Source organism: Drosophila sulfurigaster, chromosome 3 (genome assembly GCF_023558435.1).
Source record: "Drosophila sulfurigaster albostrigata strain 15112-1811.04 chromosome 3, ASM2355843v2, whole genome shotgun sequence".
NCBI lineage: Eukaryota > Metazoa > Arthropoda > Insecta > Diptera > Drosophilidae > Drosophila > Drosophila sulfurigaster.
Window position 1 is genome coordinate 15,529,490 of NC_084883.1, and position 23,665 is coordinate 15,553,154.

A 23,665-nucleotide genomic window follows, 5' to 3' on the forward strand; every position below is an offset into this window, starting at 1 on the left:
TTAATAAAAAAAAGCATTCATTCAACAAGGTGAGCTCATTTTAAAAATAAATATGTTACATGCGAGGGCAAAATAAAGTATGTACCAGTGAAAGAAAAGAGCAAAGTTAAAGTTTCTTTAAATTTGGTGTTTTTAGTAAAATTGGTATCTATATAAATAAATATAATTGATATGAATTGAATTAACCAAAATTATTTTTATTAAAAATTAAAAATAATTTATAAGTTTGTATAATTTTGTACATGTAATCAATCAAATAAGATACATTTAAAAATAAATTCGTTACTAGCGAAGTAAGCACAAAAAAAAAATTATTCAAAATTGAAAACATTGTAGTTATTAGTCATTTATAATTAACTTATTTAAATAGTAAAAAGTATAATTTATTTAATCTTTCTTTTTAAATAGTAAAATCATTCATTTAACAAAGTAAGATAATTTGAAAAGTAAATACGTTACCAGCAATTGCATCATAAAAAAAGGTTTTGTTAATTGAAATTTGCAAAACTAAAAATCATTGTCAATATTGTCAATATTTTTTGGTGAAATGTTAATGTAATGTTGTACAACTAGCATTAAATAGATGAAATAATAAAAAATAAGAATGCTTGCAAGCAAGGAATTTAAAAAGCTGTTTAAAAATGGCGCCTTTTCGCACGGTTTTTGCAAATGGCGAACTAGTATTTATTTATGGCTGTGGTATATTTTAGTACTTTTTTGTAATTTACTTGAGGTTACGCAGTGGCAAGCTGATTTCGCTGTTGTTTGTTTACAATTGTGTTTAATAATGGAAGTGCCGCTAACTGAATTCACTGCAATCGATTTGGAGCGCGAGCTCTATGCCTATGGCCTGAACAAGGAGGGCACAAAGCAGGAGCGCTATGAGCGTCTGTTTACAGCTCGTCACAAGTTAAACTATCCACACCTGCGACCAAGGCGACCGGCAATCTCAAAGTTTGGTGCCCGAGTGCAGCTTGATGACTTTGCTGAGATTCGGGTTTATAGACAGGCTGAGTGTGACATATTGGCCAGTAAGTTGAAGTGGCGCATCGAACAGGTGCGTAGAACAGAGGATAATGAGAGCTTGGAGTACTTTCATCCCGAGGTCTTGGAGCGAATTGATCGCAGGAAAACCTATATGATTAATATGGAAGAATTTGTGGTGCGAAAAAATCCATATGTTCACAAGGTAAGTCAACAATACTTCGCTTATTAAAGCTGATTTACCAAATATATTTGGGGTAGATATTCACAATATTTGTATCTCGCACCACGGGAGAGGATCTTACTCTGTTGTACGCGAGGAGCATGGTACAATTAGCCACCATGGAAGAAGTTGATAGTGAGAGCGTGGATTTATCAGTAAGCTAACTCATTATATAGACTAAAACAAATGCATTAACTTTCTCAAATATATACAGCTAGTCTCAAACGATAAAAAGAAAGGTGAAGAGGTCAAACGTAAAGTTCCGGAAAAAGCTGTAAGTGAACTTAAACTAATAGTACTATAATAATTGATAATGTCGATAGGTGCACTTACAATTAATTGCAGTTGCACTAAATCTTTAACTTAAATACATTGCATATTAGTGCATTTCACAATTAAATGGACCAATTTTAAAGGAGTGAGAATGAATGAATGAATTGTGCAGTTGTACCTCTTTTGATAAAGTAGTTTATGTTTTCTTGTACTGCAAATATTTTAATTTTAATTAGTATATTACAGATAAGTGCATAATTTCTTGCTTATGAGATGTGTATTGCAATTATCGACAAATCCATAGACAGCGTAGTTTTTACATTCTTCAAATCCTTGCAGATTATTTCGCCCGAGAATATTGCCAAAGCCTTGGGTTACATATTGAGAGAGCTGAAGAAAAAGACAATAACCAACTATGTAGGACTTGTATGCGATTACACGAGAATGCACATGAAAGTTGTGACGGAATTGATCGAGTCCAGCGGACTGCAGATGCCGCCGTTAGTCGATGATATTCGTGATCTGCAGAGAGCATTGAGGAACATGTTCGCCCCGACTAGTGTGCGCATCGCAAGTCTTCTCATGACTGAGCTGTATACGGAAGCCACCTACAACGAGCAAATGAGCACAATTTGCAATAAGAACACCACAAAAAACAAGACAGCTGTGGCCCCATTGGATGAATTTATAGCACGACTCTCGGATATTTTGCGGGACATGTGGAAGCACGAGGAGCACGAGAAGAAATCCATCTCGTTGGTGTGCTTAAACAACAAGATGGTCAAGATCTATGGCCGTCATGTGAGCAGGGAGCTGCCTCCCATCACGTACGAGGATTGTGCAGCTGGCGCTGGACTGCTGCAGCTGATGGTCTTTGATGCCTTGTGGTGCATCACACCCGAACTGGAGCCCGAAGAGATCTATGCGAATCCAACAGTCTCTTCGCATGCCTCATAAATTCTATACAGTTCTATATTTTGATATACTATATTTATTTTTTTGGAACATTGAAACTCAGTACAATTAATTAGTTAATTTTATGTGTAATGCATTGCGAGGCCAATTTGTAAGCATATCGTTATGTAAGCCAAGGCGCTGTAAACTTGGCTAACAGCGCTGTTATTGTGCACCATGCTGGCCGTAAATATGTGCGATCTTTGCGTTATCTGATTGTCAAAGATCTCCTCGGTGGCATCGTACTGCAACTCCGATTCTGTTGAATAATTGGGCAGCTCAACTAGAATTTTAAGTAAATTAATTTGTATTTGAAAAGTTTAGATAACACAAAGTGAAGACCTTACCCTCGCCACCAGTGGCAAAGCGCACTGTCTTGCTGCTGTCGCTCCAACCAAAGCTGTTCCTTGCCAGCACAGAGACCTCATAGAGACTGGCCGGCTGCAGTCCATGCAGCGGATAGGATGTCATGTAAATGGGACCTTAAATGAGGCATTAGAATAGATTAAATTTAAGTGCTAATTCAAAGATGTGTTTATATTGAATAATAATTGAATAAGAATATGCTCTGTTATATATTTATTTTGTTTAAGCAATTAATGCCAAATTCTTTTTGTTTTAAAATATAAATAAATATAATTAAACTTCTGTCAAGTATTTCACTGTAAATGATACCTAAAATGAGTCATTACAATACGTATTTAAATATTAATAATAATTCAAAGAAGTCAATATGCTCAATATCAACTGTATAAGAAAAGTTTCTGTTATGTATTTATTTTGTAAACGCAAGTAACGCCAAAGTCTTTTAACATTATTGTATAAATAAATAGAATTCAAAGTCTGTCAAAAATGTCACTGTAAATGGAACCTTAAGGAAGTATTTAGAATATGTGCTTAAATTTTAAATGCTAATCCAAAGAAGTCTATGAATAGAATATCAAATGAATAAGAATGTTTGTCTTATATATGTATATATGTATTTATTTTGTATAAGCAAGTCACGTTATATTTTGTTTGCTTTAGTATACAAATAAATAGAGTTAAAGATTCCTCTGACATCTTGATTTATTGTAAACACAGCAAATATTTTGGAGACCTGATTTGTCGATTGCAAATTAGATTGACTGTATATTTATTTTTGTAAAGAAGAGCTCAGGAATGTTATTTATACTTATCGTCTACTATATCATTAACTCACCAATTGTAACTTCAGCGGGAATCGTCAGCTCTGTCCAATTGGTTCTGACAGACTTTGTTAGATTTGCTTTAAAATAAAGTAATACATTTAGAAGTATTTTTATTTAGTTTAATTCTCAAGCACTTACCTGAAGGAATCTGTCGGAACTTGAGCTTGAACTCCATAATAGGCAGCAGGCTCTCCGTTTGCCATGCGAGCACATGCGAAGTGGAACTCTGAGTGCCGGGATTGATTTTAAAGACACACGGCATGGGGCGACCCGTGAGCTCAATGGTGGCGCTCTTGAAGCCAATCGAGTTGCTGGCGCGACACTCGTATTGTCCCATGTCGGAATCCCGCACCTTGCGCACCGTCAGCACATGCTTGATGTGACTCACATGGCTATCGAGTGACTGTGTGTCGGGCAGTTCCATCTGCTGGCTGCCGATCTGGGCGCCAATGTGAATGGGCACTCCGTGGTGGAACCACTGCAACGTGGCCGTGGGAGCGGACTCCACAATGCACTCCAGTTGAGCGCGATCGCCAACCTTGGTGTAGACCACAGACTGTGTCAGCGACACCTCTGGAACAACTGAAATATTGGTGATTAAAGCAAATGATTTAATTATAACAAGTAAAAAAGTTACAGTCGAGTGTGATCGACTGTGAGATACCCACTACCCATTTTTAATGAAAGCAAAACAGTGCGGTATATTACGCTTGAATATTAAAATATACCAAAATCTATATTTGGTAGATTGATATAGTAATACATTCAAAATATACCAAAAATAGTACAAAATATACCAGATTGTCGGCCAAGCAACTAAGACACGTTGTCAGTAGACGTTTTTGCTTATACAAAAGTATTTCTTAAATAATCTTAACAATTTTGATCTAAACGCAACCAAATTTTTAGGAATCAGACTTATTATTGTATGCAAAAAAAATCGCTTTAAAATTGCGCTTGTTATTCGAACTTTATTAATTTGTTTGGGCGGAAGTTGGCTTGCAAAATGTTTTAAACAAACTTGATCTACAAACATAACAAATTCTGTCGAAAATTATAGCTTTATATTTTATAGTCTCTGAGATCTATGTGTTCATACGGATGGACAGACAGACAGACGGATATGGCTATATCATCTTGGCTTTTAATACTGAGCTTTAAGAGTCGGAGATGCGTCATTGTGCCTGTGACATACATTTCCTGCAGGCACATAGTTATAATACCCCTCTACCCTGAGGGTAGCGGGTATAAAAAAGTAACCAAAACTTACAGAGCACATGCAGATAGACTCCTGCAACGGCTGGAGGACCAACGCCATTCACTGCCAGACACTCGATGAGTCCGGCCATGTCTCTTGATTTGATCTCGAAGATGTGACTCTGGCGATTCGCTGCATTGCTGTATTGGTCCAATGTGTTGCCATTTAGACGCCAACTAACAGCAGGTTGAGGCACGCCTTTGGTTAGACAAACCACCTCGAAGGTGGTGCCAATGGCCAGTTCCAAGTCGCCGCTGGGTTCAGTGGCCACAATGGGTGCATAGAGCACTTCGATGGCATGTGTTTGCACTGCGTGATTGGTGTCCGACATGATTTCGCAGTAGTATTCGCCGGTATCTTCGGGCTGCACATTGGCCACCTGCAGACTGCCATTTGACCAGAGCACAATGCGATCCGGCGGCGGTACTTCGGGATGTCGCGAATCCACCAGCGCCACATTGTCGCGGTGCCAGCGCACGAAGCGGAAAGGAGCTGCAGAGAGGTGAGATACAGTTCAATACATTGATTTATCTATCTAGTTAGCAAAATCAAGCAACAGATACATTTGTATCCTGAAGTTTCATTTGAGTATTGATAATTGAATTCAGTCAAGGCGAAAGATTCATCCAGTGCTCGTTTTATTACACCTATGTTTAATTTTTAATACTAAAGATTAAATATAACAACTAAATTTACATGTTATGTGATAAGTTATTACATATTAAATCATAAACTGCCGAGAATCTAATTTTGTTATTTTGTATTTCAAATTTAATGTGCATATTATTATTTCTTTTTATTTAGCTATTTTCCAATGTCTATTTTGATAAAAAAAAGAAGGGTATACATTTTTTTTATTCATTTTAGAATTTATTCTTCAAATTCTTATATTTAATTTTTGATTAATTGCAATTAACTTTTTAAAAGTTATTTGGAATTTTTCATTAAAAAAACCTGTCTTTTAAATTTTTATTTTTAGAAAATTAACAAAACTAAATTTCGTTTACTTTTAATTTGTATGCATTAATTTTAACAGAATTTACAAAAGTTCACTATGTTTTTTATGATTTTCTATTTTTAAAATAAAGTTGAGTATAGTTTTATGTAACAAAAAATGTAAACCCTGCTTTAAGGATTTCATAATATTTTTAATTACTTGCTGAAATTAAAATTGAATCTTTTCATTTCATGCTCCATGTTTTTTTAAGAAATCCAACTTGAATTCGATCTAAACACTTGTCTTTTTATTTCGAAACTTATCTTAAACTTGTTCTATACATATTTTGAGATATAAAAGTGTTTGTTTTTCAACTTAATTTAATTACCAAAAAATTTTTTTTTAGTGAACAACCTCTTAACTATAGAAATTTCATTGAAAGTTTACTGGTAGTAAGTTTGATCTCCACTGAATCTCTTAATTAAATCGAAATAGAATCAGAAAACAAGATTCAAAACTGAAGCTGTCAACAACCCTTTTTAATAGACAAATTCTACGACACTTCTCAGGGCTCTGCGAAGAGAGAGCATTTAGTAGTAAGATGTTAAATTAATAAAATCCGTTTAGGTTTCTACTATTGTCGACATTTGAAAGCGAATCAAGAAAATCCATTGTGATGAACGAATTTCCTTAGCTGGCTATTGTTAAGTCATTTGAGCGGTTTTATGTACGTAATCAATCGAATTAAATGTCATTGTGTTGAGCGGGTCCAATTGCCCCTTGTGGCGACACTGCCACAAAAGGAAGCACTTTCAAGGCCCGATTTTAACTATGTATTTATTTATGTATCTTGAAGATACACTTGAAATATATCTTGGTCATTAATTAGCTACGCTTATTTATTTAGTGATTCAGTTTAGTGCTTACTGTCCAATTGACACGGCAATGTAACGGTGGCATTCTCATAGGTTTTTATCGTTGTTGGAATGCTCTTGAACTTCTGATTATTCTCGAGATCATTGTTGAAATTGAGCTCGGCATTGATTCTACAGAGTAGAGCCAGCAGCAGTAAAAGCAACAGATCAATTGAGCACACTTTGACACACATATTGTATATTGTGTTAGCACTGGGATTTAAATTAAATTAAACAACGAGAGTGAACGACTGCGATTTAACGACTTTTTCTAATGCACCAGCCGTAATCGAGTACGAGACGCGTGTCACAAAAATTACACAAAAATAGTTATTGCCGCGAGTTTGCAGTGCGCGACGATCCCAACTGAACGCTTGAGCTGCCGATGTGGATCTGTTGCAAGTGACGGCATCCGAGTCGAGCAAAAGCCGAGCAGCCGCAGCGACAGCGACTGAGCTCAAGATGGGGGCACTGACAGCGCAAAGAGGCGACGATGGACGATGAAGACAGCTCAGAGAGAAAAAAAAGAAGAAAAGAAAAGCCACTTGCTATTTCTTGAACGCCTGTTGATTAACAGCCTTTAATGTTCGGCAACGCTCGAGATACATATGTATCTATAAGTACGCTCACATAAGTATCTACAGATGCAGCGGAGCGTCCCCAAACACAAACACAAACGCAAACACAACAAAGCAACGCCCACGCCAAGCATGTCCATTTGCATGGGATACGCATCGTTAGTTTTGTCAGCATTCTCTCCGATTCTGATTGTGATTTGGATTCTGTGGTTCAGATGCTGCCGTTAGCTTCTCTGATCTATTACATTCTCCGCTTCAGAGAACGTGCTTCTGTTGCATATTTCGAGATAAAATGTCATTGTGCCACAATGCCAAAACACTCTCACACTCTCACACTCGTATGCACATGCATGTTGCCCCCTCTTCGACTATCTGCCTGACTGTCTCCTCCTGCTTTTCTGATCGGATCAGCCACATTCACATGGTCACGACGAGGTGTCGTCGCCTCGCCGGTCGACCAGGAGTTCTGTCCATTTCGGGCCAAACATTCGCTCCCCTATGTTGGCATTTTGTATTCGGAATTCTGAATGCAAAGATTTGAACAAAACGAAAATCACATTTACCGGAAGTGCATCTACATACTCCATACTCCATAATACTATATAATGTGATATAGTGCTATAAATTATTGCATAATAGTTCAGTTGTTGGTGGACATGAATGCAGTTTACCAGTTTCCCCTCTTTTATGACATTCGTTGAGTTTTTATCTGTCGTTTCTAAATATGATCGTCTGATAACTTCCTTTAATAATTAAATATTTTTGCTTTTTATTTTTTTTTTCCCGCTGCCCATATAGTTAAAGAGTATTACATATTTGTGCCTGCAGGAAATGTAAGTAAAAGGCAGAAGGATACATCTCTGGACCTATTTTTGTGTGGGGTAAAATGTCTACTTATTAAGGGTCTTAGATACTTTGGTATATTTTGTACTACATTCAAAATTATGGTATATTTTAAAAAGAATGGTATATTTTCAATAATAAAATTTCAAATATATTCTAGTTTCTGTTGATTCCTAACTAATTTCAAATTAAGTATTTCAAAAACACAACCTTAAAGATGGCAAAAGAAGCAGCAAATGAATTCGATTTCTGTTTTCTTAAATCAATAATTTTATATTTCTTTAAAAACTGATATTGATATCTATCTTCTTCCATTGCATGTCAATCACAGCTTCTGAACTCTAACAAGTTTATTGAAAATCATTCCATTAGCAATATTTAAAACTCATAAATCACACAAAATGCCTCTGGTGACAATTTGTAAATATAAGGGAAGTACAAATTCTCTGATGGATTGTCAAATGAAATGTTCTCCATAAGCAATGTCGTAATGTAACATATATACATATAACTTCTCAATTCAATTGTGACCTTTAGCGGCTCAATGCGTGTAGTTTCCAACGGAACATACGCCAAAAGATCTTTGTAACACGATCACATTCAATTAAAAGACAATTTCATCGAATTAATTAAATTACGGATAGAGATGGAGGGAGCCAAACGAACCCAAAACAGCTGCGCAAACAAACTGCAAACCAATTAAAAGAAGCATCGCCATCAGAGTCTTAACCCGATGGCGAGTCCAAGTCCGATTTCTCATCGTGGTACAGTTGAGTAATTACTAGAGTAAAAGATGGTCAGCTTTTATGAAACTGAAACTGAAACTACATTTTGGGAGAAGTGGAATAAGTGTTTATAGCTTATGATACGAGTATAGCATTTTTATTTATGGACCTGGCTACATTTAAATTGATCTCTTTTAAATTTAATACAGCGTTCAATGCTTACAACCGACGCATTACAATTAATGTATTTATTATTATTTGTATAATTATAATTCTTATTTTGCTTATAAGGGGGGCATCATCATCAACGATATATAGCAGAACATTACAATGATGTACGAGTATGTATCTATGTATCTATGCATGTCTTAAGTAGTTGTTTATTGATGAAACAAATGAAAAGTGTGTGAAAAGAGAGAAAAGAGAAGAGAGGGCAGATAGATTATATAGTACCTAATACATTCTTTTGAACTTAACGCTAAACAAAATTACAAAAGAAGTTTGTGATCCTTAGACTAATGCATATCAACAAGTAATAAGTGTATATGAGTCTTTATTGTTTTGAGTTAAGTAAAATTCAGCTAATCGTTGATCATAAATTATAAAAAGATATATATGCATATGAATCGCAAACAGACACACAAATACACGGGACACTGACAGACAAAAGGATACGAGAAATTATGCAGCGCTTTCTGCTCTCTGAATGAGAATGAATATTTGGAATTGGTTGATCTCAGGTATGAATTTCTCTCAATACAGTACAAAGCGGCAATATATATTCGTAAATATAATACAATTCGTAAATTATGTCTATAGGTGATTCATCTTTCATTGTACTGCTAAAATGGAGCGTTAAGCTAACAAACATTTCCACCTTCTCCTCAAATAGTCACTTCGATCGAAAGATTACACGTTTAATTCGCAAAATTCGCAACTGGCAACTCGCAACTCTAGCCTAAGGGGTAAAGATATAGATAATGAAACGCTAATGTGGTTTCAACGTTGCAGCTAGATGAGACCGCGCTTCTTTTTGTAGTCTTCCAGGTTCAGTGAACGCTTGGACACCGTCTCGGTTGGTTTGTTCGCTGGCTTCGGCAACGCATTGGAGCTGTTCACTGTAATTAGAGAGAGAACGGATTGTTGTCACTAATTGGTTAATCATCTAAATATAGTCAGTGGCAACTTACCTGGCAACGGCACATCCAAATCAATGTCAAAGTCGTGCAGCGAGTACAAACTGTAGTCCTTGCCGTCCGTTGCCTTTGCACTCGATGTGCTCGTCTCGTTCTTCTTTTTTACCCGGCGGCGGTGGTGGCAACGGTGCAGGCAGCATATCATCCTCGTCCTTCTTGCCACCCTTGAACCCCATGCGAGGCTGTGTGATGCGTCTCGTGAATGGATCCGATATCTTTAGACCTTTGTTGGCACGCGCCTCCTCCATGATGGCCTTCTCGGCATCCTGCACATTGCGTTTGCGATTGCGATCGTTGATGTACGATATCAAGTTGAGACTGTGCGAACGTCGCTTGTCCAGCTCGGAGGCGCGACTCTCAAGCTGATCGATTTGCTGGCCCAGATCGTTGGCAATGTCGTAGTCGCCGCGCAACATCGCTGCATCGCGCTCCTTCATGAGGCAGGTCTTCTTCATGGCATAGTTGGTGGGGCGATTGCGGAAACGATTCTTCTCCTCCACAATCTTGTCCACATCCTCGTCCTTGAACTCGTAGTTGAGCGCCTTCTTAATGTCATTCTGTTTGATCTCAATCAGATCCATCGTTGGCATCGGCACATTCGCCTGCTGACACACCTCGTGCCATTTGTTAAACTCCGTTTCCGTAAACTCTTGATTCGATATGAATTCCAGTCGGAAGACACGCTCCTGTGTGCCATGCTTCAGCCGAAGACCACGATTTGTGCGTGTAGTGCCCAGTGAGTAGATCTTTCCCGTCTCCACAACGCCAACAATCTCGGCCACACGATAGACGGGCTTCTGGCCGTTGTTGCCAATGCTGATGCGTACAAAGCAATTGACCACGGTGCTCTCGAAGATGGGCAGATTGACGAAACGCTCCATTTTAAAGCGCGACAGTCGCAGCTTGTTCAGATCCTCGCGATTGTTGATAAACACTGGACTCTTGGTGGCCTTTTCGTCGTCCTCCGATTCGCTGGACGCTTTGCTGCTGTTGGAGCGCGAACGTTTACCCACTGGCTTCTCATCGTCATCCCAATCGCTGCTGCCCGAGTCGTCTGAATAGATTTCCGAGGCTTTCAGTTTGACAGCTGATTTGCAGCCCGAGACGCTCTCGAGTTCCTCCTTGTCATCGTCCCGATCTCGTTCTGCTAATCGCTTGGCTTCCTCCTCCTCTGCAATGGCACTTTATTAGTTTCTATGATTATTCCAATGTTATTTAATGCTCACCTCGTTTTGCTTTGCCTTCGCGTTTGGCCTTCAATGCGGCCATCGCATTGCTGCGTTTGTCATCCGTTTTGTTCGCCTCCACGTTCTTCTTGCGCTCCTTGGAACGTTCCTTGTGATCAAAGTAGTCGGACACACCGCTGGCGCCCTGTTCATCGCCACTCTTCTCACCGCTGCTCGTTCCTAAAGCCGAGCCAATGCTCGAGGTCGAGGGTCCTTCGCGTATCGAGGGCAATGGCGAAGGACTCTTGGCTGTGGCGCGCGACTCCAGCGCACTGATCTTGCTGGCCTCCAGTTCAGTGGGTATTGCTACCGGCATTGGTGGCGGCATTTCCTTGGCCTTCTTGCTGCGCTTTTCCTTCTTTGCCTTCTTCTTGGGTCCCTTTGTCTTCGAGCGTTCGTTTCTTTCTCCGCGACGTGCCAACTTCAATTTGCGCTCAATCTCCCATCTGGTGCGCATCAGGTCGCGTTGTTCGATTCGCTTGAAGATCTCCGTTTCTCGCTCCTTCTCAGACAAACTATTCAGACGCTTGCGATCCTCCTCGTCACCCATTAGATCATCATCGTAGCCATCGTCGAATTCCGAGTCCGAGCTGGACGACGATGAGCTGGACGAATCCGAGCCAGAGCTTGACGATGATGTTGACTTGGACTTGGATTTGTCATTGTCTGATTCACTGTCTGAGACCTCGCCCTCTTCCTGCTCGCTGAGCTGTTCGCCTGGTTTCTTTTGTTCGGGTTCAGCACGTTTCTCGGCGACAGAGGCGGCAGCGGGTGCTGCGCTCTCGTCTTGACTGTCGTCATCCCAGTTCTCCTCGGATGAACTCGAATCTCTGCTTGCCTTCTTGGGACGCTTCTTCTTGGCGCCTTGTGCTCCCGATTTGTTGTTGGCCCAATCAGAGTCCGAGTCTGATTTGTTGGCATTGGCTGGCTTCTTCCTCTTTCTGGCCAGCGACAGTAAATCCTGTGTGCAAATAATTATAGATTTTTACATTGCGTCAATCATCCCTTTTCGATTTTTTGCATTTTTACTTTGGCGGCTTGCTTGCAAAAAGGGCGTCGGGGAATTTATTTAATGCGCAATAATACTTTACCGATTCCAAATTGGTATCCGCATCGCTGTCACTATCACTAGAATTGGAGTCGATCAAGGACTGCGTTCGACGTTTTCCCATCGCAATTAAGTAAAATTCGTGCCAAACAACAAAGTTAACCTGCAAACAGTGTGAAAATAAATAACTAACATACACATACATATAGCGATACAATTCTAACAGCTTTCTGCACTGTTATTAACAGTGGCAATCCAATTTTACCTGGGAAAAATCGTATGTGTGGAGCAAAAAATTAAATTTCTTATTTTGGTATAATTGATTTCCTGAAATTATTAGTTTTGCAACTTTAAGTAGTTAAAATTTATAAAATTACTACAAAATTAGCAATGCATTTGAACTTTACATATGTTAATGTCAATTTAAATGTTAAGTAACATAACAATAGAAGCACAGAGTTCCTTTATTTAATAATCTATTTCAATGTTAATCGATAACTATATTTTAAATATTATTTATACAAAAAACAGAAACTTTCAATAATGTAGACAAATACATGAAAATAATTTAAATTACAGCAAATTTAATTTTCAAATGTTCAAGAAATGTTTGCTCAGAAAAGGGCATGGTCACACTGGAAGTCAGTTTTGCAGGGCTGGGAAAACATTCGTTACGTACCCGTCAAAAGCTGACTGATATGTAACTCTAACGTTTATTTAAAATGTGTTCAATAGTGTGTTCTGCATTTTCAAGAAATGATTACTATAAATTTCATGTTTTCTTAAAGTCAGACACTTTTATTAATTGAATGAATAACGAAACTTATCGCTCAACTTAAATCGTCTTTCTGCTCTGATAGTTGCCAAATTCACTTTCGTTCAAGTTCAACTGCAATTTTGAGTTTTGCATAAAACAATTTCATTTTTTGTGTTTGCAGCATGCGCCGTCAAGCGCAACAGCGAATCACACTTAAAGTTAAACTGTGCAAAGAATGAAAAAATCAAGAAAATTGCAAGTGCAACTTTCTTATACTGAACACTTTATTCCCTTTCATTTTTATAAATGTTTTTTTTTTTGTGGAAATATGTACTTCGTTTGTAGCAATGTTATTTGAGGAATTTGTTATTTGTGCAACATCCCATATATAGAGCTGGAAATGTTTTTCTAATGCGTAACACATTTCGTGACAAAATGGAAATGCAACTTACAAGACAGGGCATAAGAAGACAAAATTGAGAATACGCTCCAGTGCAATGCAAACAGCGTAACAGCAGCAACAGAAGAAGAAGAAGAAGCAGCACAGTCAGGAAAAGTGAAAGATTTGAAATGCAAATTTGGTTGCTGCAATGGCAAGACAAGGGGGGAGGACAGCATGTTCTATGCAACTTTTGGACTGTGATAACTTTTTAATCTGTGGATGAGTTTGTTAGAATATATATCTGGGTAGTTATTTGAAGCACAGTGTATAAGTTAAACGCAGTTTACCGCCAGCAATTGTTGGGTGGGTAGCATTTTAATTGTTTTGCCATACAAATATTAAACTAAATTAAACGCACGAATAAGTTCAATCAATATTAATTAAAATGCAGGCATATTTCCTTAGGGCATTCTCTGCCTGACGTTTTGCATGGGTGCTTCTGTTGTGTCTGGCGGTTTGAAAGGGTGTTTTTGGGCTGCCAAGGGGGGCTGGGGTGGTGGGCAGCAACGGTGGCTGCCTGAGCCCAGTTTCATAATTCGACTTAAATGCTACGAGGCAATTTGCAGTAGCAACAACAACAACAACAACGAGAATTGCACAAAGTGCACATTCCTGCCGACATAGCAGCAACTACTGCGGCTGCTGCTGCTGTTGCTATTGCTGCATTATTACAACTACAAAACCAACAACAATAACGATAACAATGTGCGTTAGAAGAATAACCATCCCACACACTCACACTTTGGCCTTAGTCACCCCGCGCTAACCCAACCACCACCCAAGCCACCCACCACACGTGAGAAAGAGCGTAACGACAGTGAGAGAGCGACCGCTGAGAGTAAACGTTACGTTGCGCTCAAAGCTCTACGCGTAACTTCGACTTTACATTTGTCGTTGTTGTTGTTGTCGCATGCGCAGCAGAAACGGGGTGGGCTGAGCTTTACTTTGCTGCGACTAATTTGCTTCGTTTGCCATTTTTGGGTGGTTGCCATTCAAAGCTCAACGCGCTGTTGCGTCGCATTTATTGTTTGAGTTTCGGTCTCTTTGCTGTTGTTGTTGTTGTTGTAACTGACCAAATGGGGAGAGCATGATACAATAACACAAGGTAGTCTCGTCGTGTGCCTTTTCGTTCGGCTTCGAGCCGTTATCGCTCAGTGCGCTCGTGCTTGTTGAAGGGAAAGGTTGTATGCGGACGATCTTTTCTCTAAATTTTAACCCTTGCGCAAGGCAAAAATGTCAGATTGCAATTATATTATATATATATTTGAACTTTATGATAGAATTAAAAACCTGAACAAAATAATTAGTAATCAAAAACAAAAATAACGATTACTATCAATTTCTAAACTGTAAAAATTAAATTATAAAAACATTTCAACTCTTTTTAATACAGTGGAACAATTAAACCATATGCGCCATTTAAGGGTTAATTACAAAGCTCTACTGTCGATTCTTTCGCACTCACTAGGCGCAGTCGTTTCACTCGCACTTATGTATGGTATAGATAACGGATAGCTTTTGCCGACGAGACTACCTTGTGTTATTGTATCATGGGGAGAGTGAATGTAGGTGTGCGAACACTACACGACTGACTGACTGACTGAGTGAGTGAGCGAGAGACAAGCAGTGCAAAGAGAGAGCTCAGACGAAGCTTTGCTTGTTGTTGATGTAATAAACAGCAATTCTACTTTCCAAAAGTTCAATTGAGAAATTCTCCGGTGAGCAAGCGTCTTTTTTTTTCGCCAGTTTCACGAAAGACGTTCGCGAGTGCGGTAACGCCAAGCATAATATACATATGTATTTTAACGGTAAACACAAACAAATATCCCGTTGTCTGTCTGTCTGTTGCGCGACGCGAGGGTGGAAAAATAACATTGCATCAGCATAAAAACGTTTGCTGACCAAAAAAAATTAATAAATAAGAAAATAATAGAAGTGTACAACTTTTCGACAAAAACTACTTGGATACTATTCGAGTATATAGTATATTTTATGAAAGTGAATGAAATAATTAAATGTTAATGAGGTCGTGTTTGTGAGTGTGATCAGAGAATTTAAGCGGATAAAGCCAGCAGACAAAACCTATTTCAACTCTGCTAACTGTAACATGCCGTGTTGCGCCTTTACCCAAGGGTGAACGTGAACGTAAACGTGAACGTGCATGTGCGTGCATGCTTGTGCTTGTGCTTGTTTGTTGTACGTGTGCCACCCTCACACTACGCCACCCCCTCCACAGTGGGGGTAAACTTCAACTTGCAACCGTGCTGTGTGAAAATCACACAGGAAAAACAAGCGCAGAGTTTTAGTTTAGTTTTTATTCGCACAAGCATTCGCTCACAGCCACACAGCAAAGCCGCGGGTGTGTCGGCCACGGATGCGGGGCACGGACACAGACACGGACACGGACATAGCCACGGAGTTGGAGACGCTGTCGGAGTCTGACAGTAGCAACAGTAAAAGCAACAGCAGCAGCCACAGCAACAGCAACAACAACAGCAGTTGCCACGGGACCATTTCGTTTTTGTTTTCGCCGTGTTAATTTGTCGTGCATTTGCAGCAACTGTGGAAAAACAACTGCGAAAAGTTAGTGCTCGATGCGAAAAAACGACAAAAAATAAAACAGAAAAGAGTTTTTCTCCGGTTGCCAGCTAAAAAATACTATGAGGTGAGTGCAATGTTCAAATAACTGTTCTACTCATTTTTTTCTATCAGACTTGTTTTTGGATAAAATTGAAAAATAAATTATTGAAAAATTGATATTGACTGTACAGCAAAATTCAATGATACAAATATATATTCATATTCACGTTTTGCAAAAAGCTTTATGCTGAAACAACTTCAAAATTGTTGGAAAAGTCATAGATGATAGTTTTTATTGATATAGCTTTCAATTATTTTAGTTGAATATTTGAAAAATATATGATATTTTATTCGCACTGTTTGCTTTGTCGCTCAGTGTATGAGCAGCATTTGAAAAAATGAGCAACTGCAGCATAGAATAGTTAAGAGCTTAAGGTTAAACAAAGGCCCGAGAGTGCCACTTCATATTAAGGGTCGTCCCGTTGTCCGTTCCTGCGGCAAAATTCCAATTCGAATATCCAAATTTGAAATGAAATCAGAGACGAACAGGCACACAAACACAAATACACACATACACATACACACATATGCAAAGTGGACAGTCACTAACTAAACAATAGAAGGCAATTCTGAAGAGCTTAAAATGCGTTTTGTCAACATTAGCAGAGGTCCGTGTCCCATACAAGTGGAGAGCGTGAGTGTGTTTGTGTGTGTTTTTACCAGGGACGGGTAGATAAGTGTCATGTGTGTGGATAAAGGGGAATGATTAATGCTGCAGAAATTGCTTTCGAATTGCCGCCAACACAATACAATGAGAGCAGCGACAGCCGCAGCAACAATGGTGGATGGCGTTGTGGAACTTGTGGATGCTAATATGTGTGTGTGTGTGTGTGTGTGTGGATTCGATTTATATGTGTATGCACAAAACAGCGATGCCGCACCGCCTGTTGCCGCCAACCCTCAAGGACAGGAGATGGGATGGGGAGGGAGAGGGGGAGGGGTGACAGGGGTAAACAACCCTCGTCTTGAGGCAGCAGCAAACTGCAGCAAAGATGAATAATTCAAATACAGCCGCATCTGGTATGCGTGTGCATACAAAAAGCAGCTCCTAGCTTTAGCTGAGTAACGGTAACGGCACCGGTAACGGTAACGGTAACTGCTGCCAGTCCCTGACAGGTTTCTGGCTCGGCAGGCTTAAGTGCATTATCCTTGAGTGAGTTGCACTGCAGCTTGGCTTAACCCTCAAAATAATTGCTTGCAACTTGCGACTTGCACCTCGCCGCCACATCTTCCATTCTTTCTCTCTGTATTTTCTTTTTTATGTGCGACCTTCTCACAGTTTTCTCGACGGGTCCTTGAATCGTCCGCCCCCAAGCACTCCCCACTCTCTGCACATGCTGTAATCAATCGTTATGTGCTGCCTGCCACCAGACCGTGTTGCATGTCTCGTGAAGTGACAAGGAATTTAATATTTCCCTTTTCCGTTTGACAGCAAAACATTTCGCATACAATTCGCATTCATTGACTCCACAGGGCGTCAGCATTCCATATATATATATATATATATAGAGATAGTAAATACTTCAAATGTGGCTTAAGCAATGTAAACGAACTTCTTGACTCACATTTGACGGGCCGCGGAGCACACAATTAACTTTATGAAATGTTTGTCAGGTATCAACACCACTCCAATTCCAACATCGATGACATTTGACACTAATTTGGCTTCCAAGGCAGATTTCATAAAACTCTTGACGCAAGAATTTGTGAATCAAAAGTTCTTACTATGAAAATTATTTGAGTCATCTTCGCGTTGCTTTTCTGTTAAAACCTTTTTTTCAAATTTCTTACTTTGAACTTAGTCTGTTAACACAATTTTTACATTGCTTACTTGGAAACTTGTTTGCCAAGTTTGAATTCATTCATAATTCATAGGAAAATAATTGCTGATTTTTAGTTAATCTGTGTAGCTTGTTAGTGAGAATTAAATCTTTACGTATATCGAGCTTGCAATAAACAGATCCCTTTTTCTCGCTTGTATATCCTTTTTTTATATTGGAACTTATAACTACTACCAATATACGAAAGTTAAAGTTCCCTAAAGTTCATAATTTGTAGTTCTACTTTTTTTTTATTGCGCTTTTTGTAAAGCTTAGGCAAACTCATTAATTAAGTTTCGTTAAGCAAAAAAGAACAACAAAATTGCTCACAATAAGATGGTTTTTTAAAGTAATCATTTATATGTAACACTTGAATATAATAAATATTATTACTAAGAAAGCTTAAATTACATAAAATAAAAAAATTCAATATTTATTATATTATTATATACTCATTATTATATACACAGACTAAAAATGTCTTTAGCTTTTCGAGATTAAAAATCAAGTATATTCGTAATAGATTTAAGCAAATCCAGTATTATCCATATATTGACACCTCTTCGGAATTCGCTGCATTTATTCCGGATGTATTTTTCTGTCATTTAGTACTTTAATAACCATAGGTTAAGCAAAAGCTTTTAAAAATGATTGATTAAAGTTTGTAATAAGGTGAAAATAATCTATAAAAAGAATAGCTGCAATAACTTCTTTGTTCGGCTTGAGTTGCGAGTTAAGGTTCAGTTTTAATTATAAATATTGTCCAGCTCTTGACATAAAGATATCATGGAGGAGTCTGTTCCGGGTCCTGTGCTATCTAACCTGATTAGCAGCTTTGTCTTGTGCCTGGCATTTCCTGACGGGTGTGTTATAAGACCTGAAGGGTGGCAACTAAAGGTGGCTGGAGAGGTGTGTGTGTGTGGGGGGAGGGGAGGGTTTGGTTTCGAGTTTGCCCTGCCATTTCCACGCCGGGCACGTTTTTCTTTTTCCAGCGAAATTAGATTGCGTGCAGAATGTGGGCGAGCAAGTTGCTCGGCAGGTGCAAACTGCGGCGTCGTCGTCGTCGTCGTCAGCAGCTTGGACGTGTGACGTATGAGTTTGTTGAGGGGTGAGTGGGGAGAGGGGGAGAGTAAGAGAGACAGAGAGACAGAGAGAGAGAGAGAGTGAGTGAGTGGGCTGATAAGTCAGACTCGCTGCTGCTGCTTCTCGTTTTCTCTTGCTTTGGCTGCGGCATTGCGTGTGCAGCTATTGACAGGTTGCACGCCCCTCCTCACCCCCCCTGCCACCCTCTGTGTGGCATTTGCTGCGCTGCTGCTTCTGCTGCTGTTGCGCCGCGAAAACTTATGCACAACAACTAATCTCTTTAGTGCAATTAATTATGTTCCGGCGCCATTTTGTTAACCAGAGCACCCAACGCACACATTCATATAACGAGTGAGCGTTTCCAAGGCATTCCTTTCATTCACTCAACGCCTTGCTTGCCCCATCTGCCACTCGCCGCTTGCTGCTTGCCGCTTGCCGCATGGCCGAGCTGTTTTTCGCTGTTCCGCAAAACTTTATCCTTTCGTCCTGTCTGATAAGCCAGCCACAAAAACCCGCTTCACGCAACTTTTGCATGCCCATAGATTACTCATCGTCCTGCCCCTTTCCCTCCCCCCGTCGAGCTGTGCAAAACCAACTTTCTGCCCAGTTTTCAAACTCTTTAATCAGGCACGCAAAAAAATAGAAGAAGAAGAAGCAAAACTGTTCCCACAATATTGAGCATTGAGTATATAGTACACTCTATATAGTTATCAAAATCGTAATTATCTTTTTTTTGCTGCCCACATTTCACTCAATACAAATAGCAATTTAATGAACACAAAATACTTGCTCCTCCACATACACAATATTTACGACTTTGACACTTCAAAGTGTATTTGATTCTCCTTGAATTTGTTCGCAATTAGCATACATGCTTATGTACTTACAAAGTTAAAACACAACGAGCTAAAAAACAAAAAACACTGACGTAAAGTTTTCGAATGCTGACACAGAGTTCGAGGATTAAGTCATTTGAATCTGCTGAATGTGCAACCGCAAACAGAACCAGATAAGCGTTAACTTTTCCTCGTAATGAAAGGCAAGAAAGAAGAGGCGAAGGCATTAAGAGGATTTGCATTCAACTCAAACAGCGCAAATTTGTTAATGAAAGCAGCTTGAATTTAATATGAAATACTTTACTCTAGAATGTCAAATGCACATTTGTAACTATTGAAATTATTTTGTCTCAGCTCAAAGTGGTATAATTGCATATTACGTATCCGACACGTAGGTTTCTTTGAGATGCTTGAGTGTGTGGGCTCTGCTGCATATCTAATTAATTATGATTAGATATTAAACAATGTGTGATATTACAAATACGAGAATGTGCAAACTTAACTCGTATCCTAAAGCGCAACTTGTGTGTTATTCAATTATAACGCATACGCAGCGTTGTCCCGCATATAATTCAAGTCTTCATGTGGGATGCGTAATTGCAAAGCTTGTTTGCTGGCCAATTAAGCGCATATTAAATTATAAAACTTGGCATTCTTGATACGCCCACGATTCTCTCTGTTACTGTTTCTGTTTCCATTTCAATTTCAATTTCAATTTGCGCTCAAGCCAAGTCGAGTCGTGTTTCAATGCCAGTCAGCTGGTCGTCGTCGTCGTCGTTGTCACTTAGTCAGCAGCAAACAAATCAGAGCCAAGTCCAAGACTCTTTTAGTGTATGAACTGTGATGTGGCGCGTCTTTTTCCGTCCTCCTTTCCTCGCTAAGTGAATGAAAATGAAAAAGTGCTGGTGGCACACAAGTTACGTGATCCGAATGCCTGAGCAACTCAACTCAACTCAACTGACAACGCGTATGACATGAGCAGCTTCAGGCAGCTCTAAAAGACGAGTGAGAATGACAACTGGTGAATGGGTCGACTACCCAAATTGGGTGGTACTAGCTAGCCCACAGAGCGGAGGGTGGTGAGTGGAGGAGTGGAGGGGAAGGAGGAGGCGACGTTGACTGGTCAACGCCTCGAACCATGCTGACTACAACAAATAAATCGCAGAGCAAATTAAATAATTTGTATTGCGGCTATTGTTGGTTCTGCTTTCCCTTTTCCCTCTTCCCTTCTCCCCGCATGCTCGCTTCTATGTTAGTATTTGACTTGGAACTATATAAATAGATGGGCATTGTCTGGCAATCGCATATTTTTTTCAAACGTTTGTTCGTTGTTCGTTGTCAAGCAAAGACCACAAATTAATTAAATTGTCTGTCCAAGTCGCGAGAGTGTGAGAGGGGCGAAACTTAGGTAATTTCAGGCAGGTCAAGTGCCCAAAAAATATGCACTGCAAATTAAATTCAAAACGATTGTAAAAATGTCATAAATATTAAAGTAGATTTCCCTTGGCCGCCAAAAAAACAAAAACTGAGATTTCGACTACGAATTGCGATGCGACTTCTCTAGAGCCCTCAAATTGTTTTGCCCTTAATGAGCTGGCCAGATGGTTTTGCTTTGCTTTGCTTTCTCTGTTGTGTCGTCTTTTTTAGGAGGAGGAGGAGGAGGAGTGGTGGGGAGGTTCAAAGGTCATGCAGCCAACAAGCGGAAAAATGTCTAATTAAACTTTTAATTAAAACCATAAAAAGCATTTCAATGCCAGCCAAATGAAGCACTGTAAATTGCATAACCTTTGGCCCATTTGATGTTGTAATTGATCAACTGAAATTCTAGGCACGATATGAGGCAACATTATTGATATTATAATTTGTTTGGTATGCCGGTTTTTATACCCGCTATCCATAGGGTAGAAGGGTATTATAACTTTGTGCTGGCAGGAAATGTAATAGGCGGAAGCAATCATCTGGGACCCAACAAAGTATATTCTTGATCAGCGTCAACAGCCTAGATGATATAGTCATGTCCGTCTGTCTGTCCGTCCGTATGATCTCGGAAACTATAAGAGATAGAGATGTAATTTTTTTTTGTTATATTTTTACGCAAGTCAAGTTAATTTCAAAGATCTGCCACACCCACTTCCGCCGTCATAAATTGATTAAAAATGAAGCAACAAACTTAAGATAAAGAGTTGACTCTGGGTAACAACTATTGTCTTATTTATTCCTGAAAACTTCATAGAAGTTATTTAAGAAATACTTTTGTATGAAGCCAAATTTCTACTTACTAAGGGTTTTAGTTGCTTTGACTGACGATCTGGTATATTTTGCATTCGTTAGTATATTTTGAATGTAGTGCTATGTAAATATACCAAATCTTGGCATATTTTTGGTATTTTTGTGATATATTAATTCGGCATACTTGAAAATGAATATCGTACTATTTTGATTTCATTAAAAATAAGTAGCGAGTATCTCACAGTCGAGCTTTCTGACTTGATTTAATGCCAATATACCAAATATATCATTTGGTATATATTTCAGTATTTTTGCGATATATTATTTTTGGTATATTTAAATAATTATACGGCACCTTATTCGGTTTTATTCAAAATGCTTAGCGGGTATCTCACAGTCGAGCACACTCGAGTGTAGCTTTCTGACTTGTTTTAATAAATTGCGTGTACTCAATTTGCATGCGCAATGGGTTAATATATCAATGGATCAGTGGCTGTACGAATAAATAGCGTATTTAATTCCATGACCATAAATTACGGCCATGCGATAGCTGCAATTGTTGCAGCAGGAGCCACTTAGAATAAACCCACAGCAATAACTAGCTGCTGTCGTTGTTGTTGTAGTTGTTGTTGTTTATACCTGAAGATTGCATGCAACAACGATGTCAATATAACAGCAAAGAGAGCGAATGTGTAACCATAAACCAGCTGGTGACCACAAAAACAATTTGGTGGCTAGCAGAGGACAAGGAACAGAAACAGGACTCTCTAGAACAGGACTCTATGCTCTCTATGCTGGGGTTCACGTGCGCTTTTCCATGTTAATGGTCGCATGTGGAGGGCGTCAGGGAAACAATTGTGTGTCATGCACTTTCAACCCCAGCGTCGTGTCATGTCTGGACACAGCTCCAACGAAGAGGTAGAGGGGAAGGGGAAGAGAGGAAGACGGACTTAGAGCCAGGGGGCGTGAGCAATTGTCTGGCGATGGGGCAACTAGAGCCAATGGACTAAATTGAGCAACAACAAGCAGGACGACAAAAGAAGCAACAGTCTGCTTGGGAGTCTCTTGCTATCCTTTGGCTGATACATTCGTTTCGTTGAGTGACAGTTTCGACTCTCCCCTTCCTCCTTCCCCACCTCACTCAATGGCAGACCCCTGGCGCGTGTGCACGTGTTCAGGCAGTCAGCACCCTTCCCTCCGCCTGGTTCATTATTTTAGCCGGTGGCAAATGTTTTGCCAACCCTTCGCAGTGCGTTTTAATTTTGTTTGATGTATTGCCCTGGCTCACGCCCCCTTTTTTCTTTTTGATATTTCCCTCGTTTTGGTAACCCCCCACCGTCAAATAAAAACGCTAGACAACTCCACTTCCAACCACTCGACTTGGCAGGCAATTGCAATTGAGTTCAGCGCGAAATCGATTTCATTGTTCTTTTTGGCAAATCTCTCGACGCGCGCTGCGGGCACAAAAATCTATTAGATCTCTCTTTTTAGGTGCGAGTGTGAATACAC

At 39.4% G+C, this 23,665-nt stretch overlaps 4 protein-coding genes across 4 annotated transcripts in view; 2 read left to right on the top strand and 2 right to left on the bottom strand.

The window, feature by feature from the left end:
- The first annotated feature begins 720 nt into the window (after positions 1-720).
- Positions 721-2,437, top strand: LOC133842683 (uncharacterized). The gene is made up of 4 exons (XM_062275883.1): positions 721-1,189; positions 1,246-1,362; positions 1,422-1,481; positions 1,820-2,437. The coding sequence occupies exons 1-4, from the start codon at positions 788-790 to the stop codon at positions 2,435-2,437; spliced, it is 1,197 nt and encodes a 398-aa protein (XP_062131867.1). The 5' UTR covers positions 721-787.
- An 80-nt stretch (positions 2,438-2,517) lies between these two features.
- Positions 2,518-7,140, bottom strand: LOC133842682 (neurotrimin). The gene is made up of 6 exons (XM_062275882.1): positions 6,747-7,140; positions 4,895-5,374; positions 3,763-4,206; positions 3,636-3,701; positions 2,782-2,916; positions 2,518-2,717 (listed from the first exon to the last, which is right to left on the bottom strand). Exons 1-6 carry the CDS (start codon positions 6,925-6,927, stop codon positions 2,518-2,520), a joined length of 1,506 nt encoding a protein of 501 aa, XP_062131866.1. The 5' UTR covers positions 6,928-7,140.
- A 1,876-nt stretch (positions 7,141-9,016) lies between these two features.
- LOC133841635 (RNA polymerase-associated protein Rtf1) lies at positions 9,017-12,551 on the bottom strand. The gene is made up of 4 exons (XM_062274261.1): positions 12,393-12,551; positions 11,302-12,262; positions 10,070-11,246; positions 9,017-9,997 (listed from the first exon to the last, which is right to left on the bottom strand). The coding sequence occupies exons 1-3, from the start codon at positions 12,471-12,473 to the stop codon at positions 10,096-10,098; spliced, it is 2,193 nt and encodes a 730-aa protein (XP_062130245.1). The 5' UTR covers positions 12,474-12,551; the 3' UTR covers positions 9,017-9,997; positions 10,070-10,095.
- Positions 12,552-15,300: 2,749 nt separating this feature from the next.
- LOC133844379 (kazrin) overlaps positions 15,301-23,665 on the top strand; it is a 56,422-nt gene continuing 48,057 nt past the window's right edge. The window contains 1 exon segment of the mRNA XM_062278331.1: positions 15,301-16,213. The gene's annotated coding sequence lies outside the window, so the exon portion shown is untranslated.

Excerpts from the sequence above, each read along its gene's own strand:
- LOC133842683 (XM_062275883.1), top strand. The coding sequence starts at position 788 with ATGGAAGTGCCGCTAACTGAATTCACTGCAATCGATTTGGAGCGCGAG. Across the intron at positions 1,190-1,245 it reads AAAATCCATATGTTCACAAG|ATATTCACAATATTTGTATC; the intron begins GTAAGTCAACAA and ends TATTTGGGGTAG. Across the intron at positions 1,363-1,421 it reads GTGAGAGCGTGGATTTATCA|CTAGTCTCAAACGATAAAAA; the intron begins GTAAGCTAACTC and ends AAATATATACAG.
- LOC133842682 (XM_062275882.1), bottom strand. The coding sequence starts at position 6,927 with ATGTGTGTCAAAGTGTGCTCAATTGATCTGTTGCTTTTACTGCTGCTG. Across the intron at positions 4,207-4,894 it reads AGTCTATCTGCATGTGCTCT|TTGTTCCAGAGGTGTCGCTG; the intron begins GTAAGTTTTGGT and ends CCAATATTTCAG. Across the intron at positions 2,718-2,781 it reads CTTTGCCACTGGTGGCGAGG|TTGAGCTGCCCAATTATTCA; the intron begins GTAAGGTCTTCA and ends TTAAAATTCTAG.
- LOC133841635 (XM_062274261.1), bottom strand. The coding sequence starts at position 12,473 with ATGGGAAAACGTCGAACGCAGTCCTTGATCGACTCCAATTCTAGTGAT. Across the intron at positions 12,263-12,392 it reads CGGATACCAATTTGGAATCG|GATTTACTGTCGCTGGCCAG; the intron begins GTAAAGTATTAT and ends ATTTGCACACAG. Across the intron at positions 11,247-11,301 it reads CGAAGGCAAAGCAAAACGAG|AGGAGGAGGAAGCCAAGCGA; the intron begins GTGAGCATTAAA and ends GTGCCATTGCAG.